General features: G+C 44.8%; 1 protein-coding gene across 1 annotated transcript in view; it reads right to left on the minus strand.

The window, feature by feature from the left end:
- Positions 1-1,029: 1,029 nt before the first annotated feature.
- The window catches only part of FBXL7 (F-box and leucine rich repeat protein 7), a 429,933-nt gene continuing 416,490 nt past the window's right edge, over positions 1,030-14,472 (minus strand). Inside the window, exons 3-4 of the mRNA XM_006165244.2 lie at positions 11,730-12,341; positions 1,030-4,408 (exon numbers count right to left, since the gene is read on the minus strand). Coding sequence (XP_006165306.1) covers positions 3,672-4,408; positions 11,730-12,341 — 1,349 coding nt within the window. The 3' untranslated portion in view covers positions 1,030-3,671. The remainder of the gene's footprint in view (positions 4,409-11,729; positions 12,342-14,472) is intronic.

Here is a 14,472-nt window from a genome sequence, read left to right on the forward strand (position 1 = left end):
GTATTGTCTTCTACCATGTTGATTTCTCAGATCTAAAGATCTGGGTGGGGAGGAAAGCATTCACATTTTTAATTTTCAAACAGTCTCTCCTTTTAGATCATGTTGCCAAATTTTGCTTCCACATTCTAACACTCTAGGAACCCCCTCCTTTTTAAAAAAGGTATAAAATGGTATAAACTAATGGTCAGCATAATTTTGAAGATTCTTCCAGTGTTAGTACCAGTACCAGCATAAGTATATACAAATCCATAATTACTTATCCATAATTCTGAAATCCAGAAAACTCTGGACAAAATAAAAGCATTTTCATTATGTATATGGTAAAAATTAGCAATAAAATCTAACTCAAACTGATACAAGGCTAGTAATAGTTGGTAATAATCTTATATAATGAAACTATTCATATTTATTGTTGAGGAAATAGGAACATATTTGATTAATGGTGCTGTCCCAGAGACTGCTTTGGGTTACAAATAAACCATAGATTCCTAACACATTCAAACTTATGAATCCAGAATACATCTGACACTGAGAGTTTGGATAAAGGAAATAAAGACCAGAACTATAGTGTCAAGGTGATATTTTTTCACTCATCTGCAATTTTAAGCCAAAATCATTGGAGCAAGACAGAAGACAAAGCCATGGATGCAATTTTAAAAAGTCCACCATTGGGACCAGCAGATGGTGTAATGGTTATGTCGCTGGACTCCTGCATAGTCAATCATGGTTTGAGTCCTGGACCCAGCAGCTTTAAACTCACACTGGGCATGTATGCATGTGTTCCCCAAATTCTGAGAGGAGAATAGAGGAGAAAGGTTTGTGGCATGGTCATTCTCCCAGGATCTGATTTCTCACTTTCTGTCTCTATCTCTGACTCTTTGGCAAGCACATGTACCCTATAGCAAAAATCTCTCAAAAAAAAAAAAAAAAGAAAAGAAAAAGAAAAAAAGGAAAGAGGCCACTGTGGTAACAATCTAGCATCCTCCATCCTTCAACATAAAACAAATTGAAAGCATCCCCATCTGAACACCACTGTCTTCTGAAAAGGGTATTAAAAAAAAGCTGAGCCAGATTACCAACATATTGCTTTATTTCTTGGTGGTAGTAAATTAAGGCTTTCTAGAGTCATACAGCACGCAGTGATTTGAACATTAGAATTAAAAACAAAACAAAACAAAACAAAACAATGAGCATTCGATTTAGCAGAGGCAGGAAGGAAGCAAGGTTTCAAAACAGATAAATTTCTTAGTGAGGCCTTTTGCTTGGTCTGTAAAAATCTGCCGAGCTTTTCCCAAGTAACCTCCATCATAGATACATCCCTCAAGGGAGAGAGAAAAGGATGAGGAAGAGACTGGGACAAAGAAAGAAACAGAGAGACAGGATGTGCTGAGCAAGCAGTGGGGACAGTCTGCTGTGTCTCATGTTTGGAAGACAGATTAGGTGACATGGTCAGTTGGTGATGAAAAGGAATACTTCTCATGGTTCAGGGAGCCATGTTGGACTTTCCTGCTTATTTTGGGAGTATTCAGCCAGCTCACTTGGATGGGTTAGGGAAATCCCTTGTGATTCTCAGATTCTGAAACTCTAGATGAGGGCACAAGTCAGTCATAGAGTTGGGGAAATGCTACCTTCAACTACTTATGGTTCTGAACTCTGTAGCCATGAGGAAATACTGTCCCTAGTCAAACAACTCATTTCCCTATGGCACATGACCTTGACTGTACATTCAAGTTGATGAAGATGCTGACTGGACAGTGGCCATGTTTCATGTGATGCATGAAAACAACCTCCTGAGCCAGTGCCACCTCAGCACACTGACCCCTCCTCCCAACATAAGACAGCAGTCTGCACAGAAGCCTACAGTGGGAGTGCAGTTGTCGAGCAGCGTGTAAGCTTGGTCTGGAACCAAGTCAGCATGTGTGGCTTGGAAAAGCAGCAATTTTGGGCTTGGATAGTGGGATCATTTGAGAAAGAAATGGATGAGCTGTGTCTGCAATGATGAAAGAGGGGACTGGCCAGAGAATAATTTGGGAAAAGTCATGTACTTATTAAAAAAGACAATCTGAATTCCATAAAAAAAGCAAGCAATGTAATTTATTCTGGCTACCTGTTTTCACACAAACGAGGCTACCAAGCAGATTTTTATTCAAGTAGGGCCATTTAATATTCTATCCATTTAGAATATTTTGTAATGAGTTACAGTTCTATTCCAAGGGCCTGGTTTGTGGACTAGTATCTATGTCTTATCAATGTGTTTCCTCTTTCAGCTGTCTGGCATTTTGAGTGAACAGTATTTAAACACCTGGAAGAATGCTGTGCATTCTTTGGAAATCCTGCAGACAGCCATGGAAGAAGGCATGCAAGGTGGCAATGTGCACAGTTAATGCTTATGAAGCGAACCCCACAGGCTTCGTGTGATAAAGTCTGAATGCATAAAGAAATAAATACATGAGAGAAGTCAAAGTGTGATTTGAATGACAAAGAACCAGGCATCTGTCCCTGCCAGCTGCAGGACAGATGTGCCTGATGCATGCCACATGTACTCTGAGTGGGATTAGAAAAACTGTTGAGGACATGGGTTCCCTTGGGCCTCATCTGTTAATTAAAAATCATGAGGGTCTTTTCTCCTCTTGGAAAACACTCTGTGAAGTCAGAACTGGGAGCTTTGGGCTTGGCTGTGATTAGGCATTCTGGTGCTTTGCTCAGGTGGCTTGGAAGAGGGGAATGAGGACAGTGCATGTGCCCCCAAACCATCGTGGCCCGCAGGGCAGAAATGCCACAGATGCTCCCATCTAAACAAGTACACGGGAGCCAAAGGACTACAGGACCCTTTTGTGCAATGACTGGCAATGCAGAATCTCTCAACAGCACAGCCAGTCTGCGAAACCAACTGTCTTGGGAGAGGTAGAAGACTGTGTGTCTGTGCCAAGGTGCCCTGTTCATTGGTGTCTTTGTTCCATCAATTCTAAAAGGAGTATGAAGTTCGTCCTTCTGATTCAGAGCTGGAAACGGAAGCCCAGAGAAGTGAAATGCTTTAGCCAAGGTCACACAGCTACTTAGTGGCTGGGAGAAGGCAGAGCTGGGAGAAGGCAGGTCTTCTCTTCCACCATACTGTTTACCACAAAGAATTTTTTAAAAAGATTTGGAAAGTGCTTTGTATATGCAAAGTGCTATGACAATCAGTTTAACCAGAATTTGCTTGGTGTGGGATGGAGGAGTGTGTGAGTCAGGCCAGGCAAGCAGTTTAAAGAGATCTGGAAAGCACTACTATTCTGATGCTTTGTTCTGGGAGTGGGGGAGGATTGGGCAGGTAGAACTTTGGGGGTGTGGCCTGTGTCCCAGAGCAGGGGTGAAGGAGGAGAGTAAATGGCTTTTCCCCCTCACTTTTCTACAGATACTGCAATCAGCCTGCTCAGATGCATCTATTGTGAAAAGAGAAAATGCCTGACTAAATAAAAAACTGCTCAGACAGAAATTTGTTCCTTCCCCTTTCATTCCTTTGACCTCTGTTGCCCATGAGAAATTAAGAAAATACAAACCAGAATCCTAAGAACCTTCCTGTAAAAAGAGCTGTTATGAGTAGGTGTCCGTGCATACATATGCTGCTTTTAGAAAACATGTTGTCTTGTTCACGTGTGTCTGAAAAACAACGCGGGAGGAAAGCGGCCCCTTCAGAAGAAAGCAGGGTTGGTGTGCTCGATGACGCAGCGTTTGCAGTGGCGTTTCACAAAACGCAGGGCCTCCACGGACACCTCGCAGTCCTGGACGTTGAGCATCTGGAGGTCGAAGCAGTTGGCAGCCACGATCTGCAAGCCCTGGCCAGTGATGCTCTCGCAGGACTTGAGGCTGAGCCGCTTGAGGTTGAAGCAGTTCAGGGCCAGGCACTCCAGGCCCGTGTCAGATACCAAAGGGCATTTGCCGATGTCCAGAGACTTGAGTTTCGTGCAGTTCTTGGCAAGGTACTCCACGCCGTGGTCCGTGATGCCCTCGCAGCCCCTCGCGTTGAGGTAGCGCAGCTTGCTGCAGTACTTGGCGATGTAGCGGATGCCCACGTCGGTGACCCGGCCACAGTGCGCGATGCTGAGGTACCGCAGGCGGGACTCCAGCTTGGCGATCTCCCGCAGGCCGAAGTCGCTGATGAAGCGACAGTCGCTGACGCTCAGCTCCTTGATGGAGCTGCAGTAGATCACCAGGTAGCGGAGGCCCTCGTCGGTGAGGCGGACGCAGCGGCGCAGGTAGAGGTGGGTTAGCTGTGTGCAGTGCGCCGCGATGGTGTGCAGGCCTTCGTCCTCCAGCACAAAGCAGTCCGTCATGTCCAGGTAGCGGATGGAAATCTGTTTGCCATGCAAGGGGGACAGTTTAATGGAGGCCTCCCGGGTCAAGCTGATGCAGGTCACTTTGGAGCACCCTGCACAGAAACAGAACACACGCTCAGAGGAACCTGTCGGGATGGGAGGTTGCCAGGGTGTCCTCACTGATCCCTACCGGACAGCAAGCCCATCCCAGCACTACCTGTTTTTGTGTCTGCCTCTTGGAGAAGAAAATCAACAATGGATTCCCCGTGTTCATTTCATTATTTGCCATGTTGATGATCTGGGCTCAAGGGGATTTGCTGGAACAGAATAGGAGGGAACCACAGCTCCAACTCCTGGTACATCACTGTTGCCTGATGCCAAGCCAACTATCCTTCCAAATGTTCCCTTTGCCTTAAAATGGGATGAGACCATGTGAGTAAATAGCTTGTCTTGGCCCTGGAAAGTTCTGGAAGCGTCGTGAAGCTTACTTTTTGCCCTGCAGTTAAGTGGTAGCTTCCTGGTTCAAAGAAGTGAGAGATGAGCAGCAAAGCTTGGGCATGACCTTGGTCTGGCAGAATGAGCCCTGGCTTGCCAGTCCCACTTAGTTCCGAACTACTTAATACCACCTCAGGCAGGAGGCTTAGCTTTTCTATGTCTGGAGACTCTTCTGTGAAACGGGGCTGCACTATTATAGTCAGGGAGAGAATGGATATGGATGGACTTCGAAGACTCTCTGAGAGACATAGGTAATTAGTCTATCAAAATGACTATGTGGGGATTCATTCAACCCTCTTTTGTCACGCATGGTATTCTCTATGGTATATTGGAGTACTACTCTAGGCCCTGCCTTTAGTCCCTACAGTGTATTCACTACATATCTGTCAGGGGGTTCCAGAAAACAGAACTCAAACCATGTCATTCTGCTCAAAACCTCTGGGTCGCACCTGTTTCACTCCAGGTATTAAATTGACAGTCTGGTGGGGCTCCCAAGAACCTGCCCTGTGCTCTTGACCTCGTCTCTGACCCATGTCTCCCAGTCCAGTGGGCTGCTCTGAGTTTCCCAGACTCTTCAAGTGCTCTGAACCTCAAGGTCTGTGCACTGGGAGGGCTCCCCCAGAGAGGCCTAAGGTGCTGTCTTGCTGCCTTAGGGCCCTGAGCCTATGTGGGCTTTCTGGACAATTCTCCTCTGAGCACCCTGTAGAAAAAGCACCCCTTGCCCTACTCTCCTTTACTGTCAGCACCATTCATCGTTTGGTGGCATGTTTATCTGCTTGCTTATTTGTCTGCTGTCTCCTCACTCTGCAACGTAAACTCCTGAGAAACAGGACTCTGAACTGCTGCTCGCTGCTCTGTCATTCCTGGATTATAGCTACTGCTCACTGGGGGTCTGTGGAATGAATAAGCTTACAGATGGAAGAGCATCTTCTAGAGAAGGTCTGAATGGGCTAATCCAACCTCCAACACCTAACTGTCCTCAGAACTTTGGTTTTGGTATCTATGTTGAAAAACAACTGCTTATTTCGGCTTCATTCTCATGCCTTTTATTTGTGTTGAACACTGAAGTTTACAAATTGTTTTATAAATATTTTCTTACCTGATTCTTAGACCAATCCATTCTACAGACAAGGATATTAATGCCCGGGAAGGTATCTTTAGATTTTATTTAAACATTGTTTCTAATCTCCTAAAAATATGTGTATGAATTACATAAAAATGTTATATATATTCACACACATGAAACATTCATTCCCTGTGTATTTATTTCAGTTTACTATGTATTACTTTATATAAAATACATACAATATATTATAGTATATAAAACAAATAAATATCCTATATATAGTTTATACAGTTATATTTAGATATACTCATTCCCCTACATAGACTGTGTGTGTGTGTGTGTGTGTGTGTATTTATATTCTTTTCATTTACTCTCTCCTTTTCTCAAGTTCCTCTAGCAGCTCTCCAGCTGGGTGCCTCCCTCTAGACACCTCTGCATCTTGGCTGTTGATGCATTATCCAGGCTTCTGCGAACTGCATATAGTGCTAATGAGGACTTTCTTCCCACCTGCTGGTAGGCTGCCCAGGAAACGCTACAACACTTGAGTCCTTGGAATAATGAGAGGTTCAAAAGCCATGTGCTACAAAGGCAAAGAATTGTCAGGAGGAGAGAAGAGTACATTCTAACCCTGGAAAGCAGAGATGATGCACCTTGAGCGGGGCTGGTCACACTTCTCCAGGGAGCTCTGTGGTTCTGTGGATATCCTTGTGCTTGGGGTTTCCCTCATTAGGCTGACTGTAATCCTGCTTATATGGAGTTTAAATGCCTTCAGTAGAGACTGGCCACCTGGGTGCCTCTGAAGTCACTTTGTTTTCAAGAGCATATAATAAATTCTGTTCCTATATTCATGGTTCACGTTTCTTGTTTTTCCTCTATATTTAATCCAAGGAAATGTATACTTTATTTTTGAAACTGAGTTCCAGATTTAATGAGATACTAGTTCAGCTCAGATTGATAAAGACTATTTTGATATGCTTATATGTTTAGATCAATCATCTTCAATTTTAGGTTTATCCCTAATTCTAATTGATTTTGTAAGATTGGATTGAAAAGAAAAGAAATTGGTTCATGGCTCAGTAGGTATATGTATAACCATGTATTATACGTTATCGACATCGAAAGAATGTTAGGGCTCATTCAGGTTGACCTTCGTTTTTCTTTTTTTTGTGTTTCAAATTTTATTTTCTTATTTCTTATTTGCATTTAGTCATTGTACATCTTTACAGCGTACACTATGTTATTTTTCCCTCATAATTCTCTCCCTCCTGTCTGTCCCCTCCTCCACCAACCCCTTGCCCATCACCATGGCACATCTCAAGCTCATTGAGATTATGTGACTTGTACATCCAGATGAGGGATAAGTTCCTTAACACCTGACTTAAGGTCCCAGTTATAGGAGGGGAAGTAAGCAATGACAGAGATGGGTCACAGAATTAATGAAGTGCACAAGAGATTTGCAGTAGATGTAGCTGCTGGAAGAGAACACTCAGAAACTGGGTAATCAGAATTTTGGAGGTGCTCCACTTTAGGTATCTCTGTGATTTCTAGGGAGATCTTTGAAAGGCAGAAGCAATTTGGAGACCTATATATGAAGTAACAACAATTTTGATACATATATATGAAGTCTAGGTAGTAAGATAATAAGACAAATTCAGGAGAAAGAAAGCATATGGCAATCCCTTCCAGCTACCTCATTTTTACTGATGAGGAAGTTGAAGGTATTGCACTACAACTTCTAACTCCTGGCTTAAAGTAGTAACCAACTTTGAACCTTTTAGAAGTCAAGATGACCATTAAGGGCTGTGACACTCCACTGGTCATTTAATTACAATGTCATAAAATATAACATGTCTCATTTGTACTCAAATGCAAACTATGGAGCTGTTCTACCTTCTGATATTCAAAGGTAGACACCCAGAAGGAAATCCTTAGCTCATCACGGGTAAGGCAGGCCAAGCTATACCCAGGTGATCCCTGACTAGAGCTGGGACAATGAGAAGTTGATAAAAGAGGTGTTGGAGTGGCAGGGGGACAGGGAGGGAGAGAGATGCAAGCTGGAGAGGTACCCACTCTTCCCTGTGTGCAAAGATATGGTGTAATTTGGGATATGCAGATGGTTCCATAGAAGGGAAGCATCGAGTGCACACAGGAAAGGAGTGAGATGTAAACCTGGGAGGGGCACCTTATTAAGGCCCTTAAATGCTCTGCTGGGGAGCTTGAACTTTTCCTGTAGGTAGGTTATGGGGAGCAATTGGAAATTTTATGCAGGAAGTGAATGGTAAGATTTATAGTTTGAAAAATTCCTCTGGAGATTGGTAGTGTGAAAGGGGAGTTGAGGGATCTGAGATGGTGTGAGAATGGTTAATGAAGTGTGCAGATAGATGGAAGGGAATGAACTTAAGGTACTGAGGAAACAGAATTACCTGCGCAAGATTCTACAAGTTGGATATAAAAGACGAGAAAGAAGTAAGATGACTCCGAGGTCTCTAGTTGGAGATAACCCTTCTGAAGCCTGCCTGCCTTCCTTCCTTCCTTCCTTCCTTCCTTCCTTCCTTCCTTCCTTCCTTCCTTCCTTTCTCTTTCTTTCTCTCTCTTTTTCTTTCTTTCTTTCTTTCTTTCTTTCTTTCTTTCTTTCTTTCTTTCTTTCTTTCTTTCTTTCTCTTCTTCCTTTCTTCCCTTCTCTCTCTCTCTCTCTCTTTCTTTTAAAAAAGGTTTTTCTGGGGCCAGCAGTTGGCATAATGGTTATGTCACTGGACTCCTATGTAGTCAACTGTGGATCAAGTATTGGACCCGGTGGCTTAAACTCACACTGGGTGCGTGTGCGTGCGTGCCCAAGATCCCAAGAGGAAAATGGAGGAGAAGGGATTGTGGAGTGGCCATCCTCCCTGGGGGGGTGATTTCTCACTTTCTATCTCTCTGTCTTTCTAGCAAGCGCATGTGCTCTATAGCAAAAACCTCTCCAAAAAAAAAAGGTTTTTCTTAATTTCCAGTGCATGCTAGAGGGAGAGAGAGCAACAGAAAGAGAGACAGAGAAACAGCCCCTTAATGAGTTGTGGCTATGCTACAGTCCCTTCTCTTCTATTTCTCCGTCCTATCAGGATTTTAAGCACACATGCACATGTGCCTGGTCTGTTTTTTAAGCTAAGGGGACTGGGAGTCAAACTGCCTTGGTCATGTGGAATCTGCCCTCCCCACCCCATGCACAGTACTTAACCGCCACTGTGCTGTGGGGCCAACCCATGAAGCCATTTCATTCAAAATTATATTCCATATTTTGAAAATTGGTGAGTTTCAATATATTCCACTGATGTTTAAAGAGACTATTGGTTACAGGTAGTGTGTGGTAATGATAAAACACTATAGTTGGTTGTAGTTTTCAATGGCCTGAAAAGATAGCTTTTGAGATAGACATGCCTGACTGCTAGGTTAGAACAGGCATTTTTACGCCCTCTTGGGGAATTATGCTCAAGAACAATGATGGGTCTTTCTGAATCAAGGTGACTGCCATTAAAGGGGCAGACACTCTCAGAGACCAGCTGTGAAAACCAAGAATGAGGCTTAGTGAAATCAGTCTTGGCAGCCCTCTGACCTCCCTCTGTATCACTGTAACAATTGCCACATTTTCCAAGAACTGAGTGCACGGTCGTAGGTGCCGATGACCAGGCTATTCTCCGAGCCTGTGGGTCTTTCAAGTTCATGTACCTGAAAATCTCTCCAATGTCTGGGATTCTGTGTTCCTAACTCAGTGAGCTATAGATTCCCCTTGTTTTAGTCTCTAAGTATACAGATCACCGGGGTCATGGGAGACAAGAGAGGAAGCTATATGAATATATCTGAATCTGTATAGTAGTCAGGTTCACATGGGGGACAGACGTCAGGCATACTAATAATGATTAGTCATGGGGCCAAGCAAGATCACTCAGGCTACAAACCCAAGAACTTGCAGCCAAGGTGGTTTCTGCATTTCTGAATTTTAAAAGGACCCCAAAAGAGAGGGCACAGCTGCTGTACCAAGAGTGCGTGAGAAGCCCCTTTACCAAAGAGGGGATTCCAAAAGCAAATCATCTTCCAATCCGAGAAAATAAGATAAAATAGTATGCTTATAAAACACTCAGGCTTTTAAGATGCTGAAACTGTAGTCCTTTGCTCCTTTGCTTTTTTATTTTTTATTTTAACTCAAGAGGAAATGCATCTAGAGAAATCTGTGAATTGTCCCAAATCACCAAGTTTTGAAAGTAGTTTCCATCACATCACAATGCTTTCTTTTCCAAATTTCCTTGGAGGAAAAATGTAAGAAAACCTCCTCGTTTCCTGCTTCTTTATGCCAACGGCTGCTCACGACTTAGTGAACATATGGTTACTACGGTTTGTCCTGCAGCCAGCTGAAGTAGTGGAGCGGGAGTTGCTTTCCAACAAGGGAAAGAATCTGCAAAAAATAATGGACTGTCATCTGAAATATTTTCAGATGTCGGCTTTAGACAGAGGGAAGCTGCGAGAGCCGGCTTGACTCAGACTTTGTTGGAGGGCCTCATTTACCTCAGATGCTTGTAAATCCCAAATTCTGTTTGTTCGCCCATCAGAATGGTTTTACTTCTTGATCCCTCCCCAACAATCCCTGAGCTTGTGGCTCACGCTGTTCATTTCTTTAACTCCCTGATGTATCTTATACATTTCAGCCTCTCGAATGTTCGCCTTGTGCCTGGGCAGCGGATGAGATAAAGAAAGGCTGTTAGTCCAGCCGGATCCCCGTCTGGCGCCAAAGTGTGAGTCTGGGCTTTAATTCTTCCTGCCTGAGAGAGGTTTTCAAGCAAATCAGCCATGCTGAGATTTCCTTTGATTTTTTTGGAGAGGTTTTTGCTACAGGGCGCGTGCGCTCGCCAGACAGAGACAGAAAACGAGAAATCACCCCCTGGGGGGATGGCCACGCCGCAATCCCTTCTCCTCCATTCTCCTCTCAGGATCTTGGGCACGCGTCCGGCGTGAGTTTAAGCCACCGGGTCCGGGACTCGAACCACAGTCGGCTGCGTGGGAGTCCAGTGACATAGCCATTACGCTAAGTGATGGCCCCCAGATTTCCTTTGATTTTTAAAAGGACTCAAGGTTTGATTCAATGGACCTCACCCGTGCAACTATATAATTGATAATTTTGCTTAAGAAAAGATATAAAATTAACCCAGAGGTGGAGGGGGGGTGAGATCTCTAGGGAGACCTTTGACCATGGTGGATTGCCTTCAAGGCTTACAAAATGTGGATGATCACAGCTGAGTGACCACTGTAGAGGCATGGCCCGCCATACAGACACACATATGGTGGGGTGTGGTTATGGCTCAGACGTAGTTCTCCACATCAAGTGCACAAGAGGGTAGTTTCTACACCAAGTGTGTTTGAGTTTACCTTTTGGTTCTGTATCTAGAATGAGATGCCATAGTTGGTGTCTATTATCTGCATTGCTCAGAAATAACTGAGTTACAGAGAGGAAAGGCACAATTAAAAGTCATGTGAACCTGTACTACCAGGGAAAAGGTGTCTAGAGCTCCTCTTAGAGGTGGACATTAAAAGAGGACTTCAAAAGTTCTGGAAAAATAAAATTAAAGTATGAGTTTATCTGGGTGCTAATTGAAATCCATGCATAGAATTTTCATCATACACATTTGCCAGGAACTTTGCAAAGACCCCTGTGTTTGATGTAAGGATACCTGTGGCCTCCAGGGTGATGATCACAGAGATGGCTTCTCTGGAAGGGCCAGCCCTGCCACCACCCACCCTCCATCTCTAATGGGCAACAATAATGGGGCTGCTGGTGGTGCCAATGCCCTCCCGCTCTGGGATGGCACATCAGGGAGGCCCAAGCCAGGAGGTCGGTTTCCATTTACCTGACACATCCAGGTGCTCCAGGTTGGGGCAGAGGGATACCACGTCAAAGACCGCCTCGTTGGAGATGTTGTAACAGCCTGAGACTTCCAGTCGCCGCAGTTCCGGGCAGCACTGAGCAATGGTGTAAAGCCCTCGGTCTGTGAGCCGCCTGCAACCGCTCACAGTGACGGTTTCCAGCATGAGACAGACGTTGGGGGTGTCCTGGCAGAGTCTGCGGGTCAGCACCTTGAGTGCACGGTCCACGTTGATGGTCTCGCCTGTCAGGCGGATAGTCCTCCAGAGCCGCGGGTCCCAGGCCAGGTTGTACCAGCGGCGGCACACGCGCGCACAGCGGCACAGCTGGTTGGTGGGCAGGAACGAGAGGATCTGCACCATGCAGTGGTCTGGCAGCCGGTCGATGCTGGCCTGCTCCTTCTGGGGCCTGGAAGCTAGGCGGATGAGCGGGTGCGTGAGGCGGGTTGGGGGTGGCGAGTGGACCATGGCCACTGTCTCCCCAGTGATGGAGGATGAGGAGGTGGATGAGCCCCTTCCATTCTGAAATCCTGGCAAATTCGGAGGACATATCAGGGCTGGGCTGGGCGTGCTCAGTGTGCGCATGCTCAGGTCGGAGTCTGGCAAAGGATAGAGAACAAAGGGTTAAGGGTGGTGGCCTGTGCAGAGCCCTGGAAAGGAAGGAAGCAAAATTGTTTCAGAGAAGACAGTCACAGGGGGCAATGCTCTGATTCCACAGATACCCTTCTGGGGCGGACTTCCTGCTACTGCCATCCTCAGAGGCAAAGTGCACAGGTACGTGTCGTCCGTTCCAGAAACTGCTGATTCTCCATGATCCACACCAGGGTGGGCCGACTGTAACACAGGGGCCGAGATGAACTATCTGAGGCTTTGCAGGCCATATGGGCTCTGTCTCCATCACTATGACTCAACTCTGCCATGTCGTGCAAATGCTGCTGTAAACAGTATATAAATGCATAGGCCTGGCGTTTCATAAAACGCGCTTTGTGAAAGCAGACCAAGTGGATAGGGCCCTCTCCAGGCCAGGGGACAAAGCCTCTGACGCCACAGTTGACTGAGCTCTGGTCTTTGTTACAGGTGATCATCTAAACAGCACTTCAAAGTTTCCTTGTTTCTATTCCCCAGAGAAACCTCCTGTGTTAGGCTGAGGTTAGCGGGGTTGATTAGGTTGCGTTTACAAATGAGATGACTACATTTCAGAAGAAGGACCGGGGAGTGCACATGGAGAGCGTCTTCTTAAGAATGCCACTTGGAGAAATAGTATCAGGTCACTGAAAAAGTCACGATGTATTTTTCTATATTTTTCTATGTGAAAATGCCTCATGACTTTCCTGATGACCTACTATTTCTTAGTGTGTGTGCATGTATATATATATAAAGTTAGCCTCTCTCTATAAAAATAGTTATATATGGGAACCAGCAGTTAGCGTAATGGCTATGTCGCTGGACTCCCACGTAGTCGACTGCGGTTAGTGTCCCGGACCTGGTGGCTTAAAACTCACACCGGGCGTGTGTGCATGCATGCCCAAGATCCTGAGAGGAGAATGGAGGAGAAGGGATTGCGGCGTGACCATCCCCCCTGGGGGGTGATTTCTTGCTTTCTGTCTCTCTGTCTCTCTCTGTCTGGCGAGTGCACGCGCCCTATAGTGAAAAAACCTCTCCCCCCCATAAAAAAGTTATATATTATATATAGGTTTATTGGGGAAGATATTTATTTGTTTTATACATTTATTTATATATTTCATATAGTTTTATACACACACACTCATGTACAAGCACACCAACACACACACACACACAAATATACAGTGAGAGAGAATTTATCTCTGAAATACAAATTTCTTCATCTCTAAAATAGACAACTTTTATGTTATTTCCAACTTCCACTCCAGTTCCTAAGACAAACAAAAGCTATGTTCTTGTGTGTTTCTCCACTATTCATACCTTGGATATGAACACTTAAACCGAAAGAACTTCCAGAAAAAGATACCATACAGAAATTTCTTATACGTGGACATCTCTGCTGTTTGTAGCTTTTTTGACAGAGCTACTTCTTCTACAGCTGTCACTTTTGTCTTCCCACGAACTTCTTTATAATGTAATAGTGAAATGATTTGCACATGTCCACACTGTTCCTGGAGCACCTTTTGCCTGATCTCCATGCCCGCTTCTTGAAATACAAACACGTTTAGCAGCTGCATGCAAAGCCCCCTCCTCTAGGAACATGTTCCTGGTGTGTTAGGGATAGGACCCATCCCCTTTTGAAATCCCCATCCTTTGATAAACGGAAAATTGTGCATTTATCTTTCCCTTATATGGTTAATGGTACAAATATTAGTTTTCTCAACTTTGCATCCTTCCCTATATCCTCATTTTCTTTGTCATATGACTGCTATTCCACCTAAAGAGACTATATTTCCTTAGTCTAGTAACACTGGGTGTGGTCATGTGACTTATTTCCGTCCATGAATTTTAGAGGAATGCCATGTAGTTTGGCTGCCCCTCTAAATCTTTCACCATTTCCATGAGAACATGCCCTGCTAGCCTCCTGCTGCTAGGATGATGAGAGACCCAAGAGGCTGAGAGAACTGCCTCCTACCTGCAGCTGAGAGCTAAACGAACTCAAGCTCAGCTTGATTCAATCCATGGCTAGGTGAGCCACAGATCCTGAGCTGGAATAACACTATTTATTTATTTATAGAGAGATTTTTGCTATGGGGTGCATGCGCT

The sequence above is a fragment of the Tupaia chinensis genome, unplaced genomic scaffold (genome assembly GCF_000334495.1).
Source record: "Tupaia chinensis unplaced genomic scaffold, TupChi_1.0 Scaffold143836_1, whole genome shotgun sequence".
In the NCBI taxonomy this organism is placed as follows: Eukaryota; Metazoa; Chordata; class Mammalia; order Scandentia; family Tupaiidae; genus Tupaia; species Tupaia belangeri.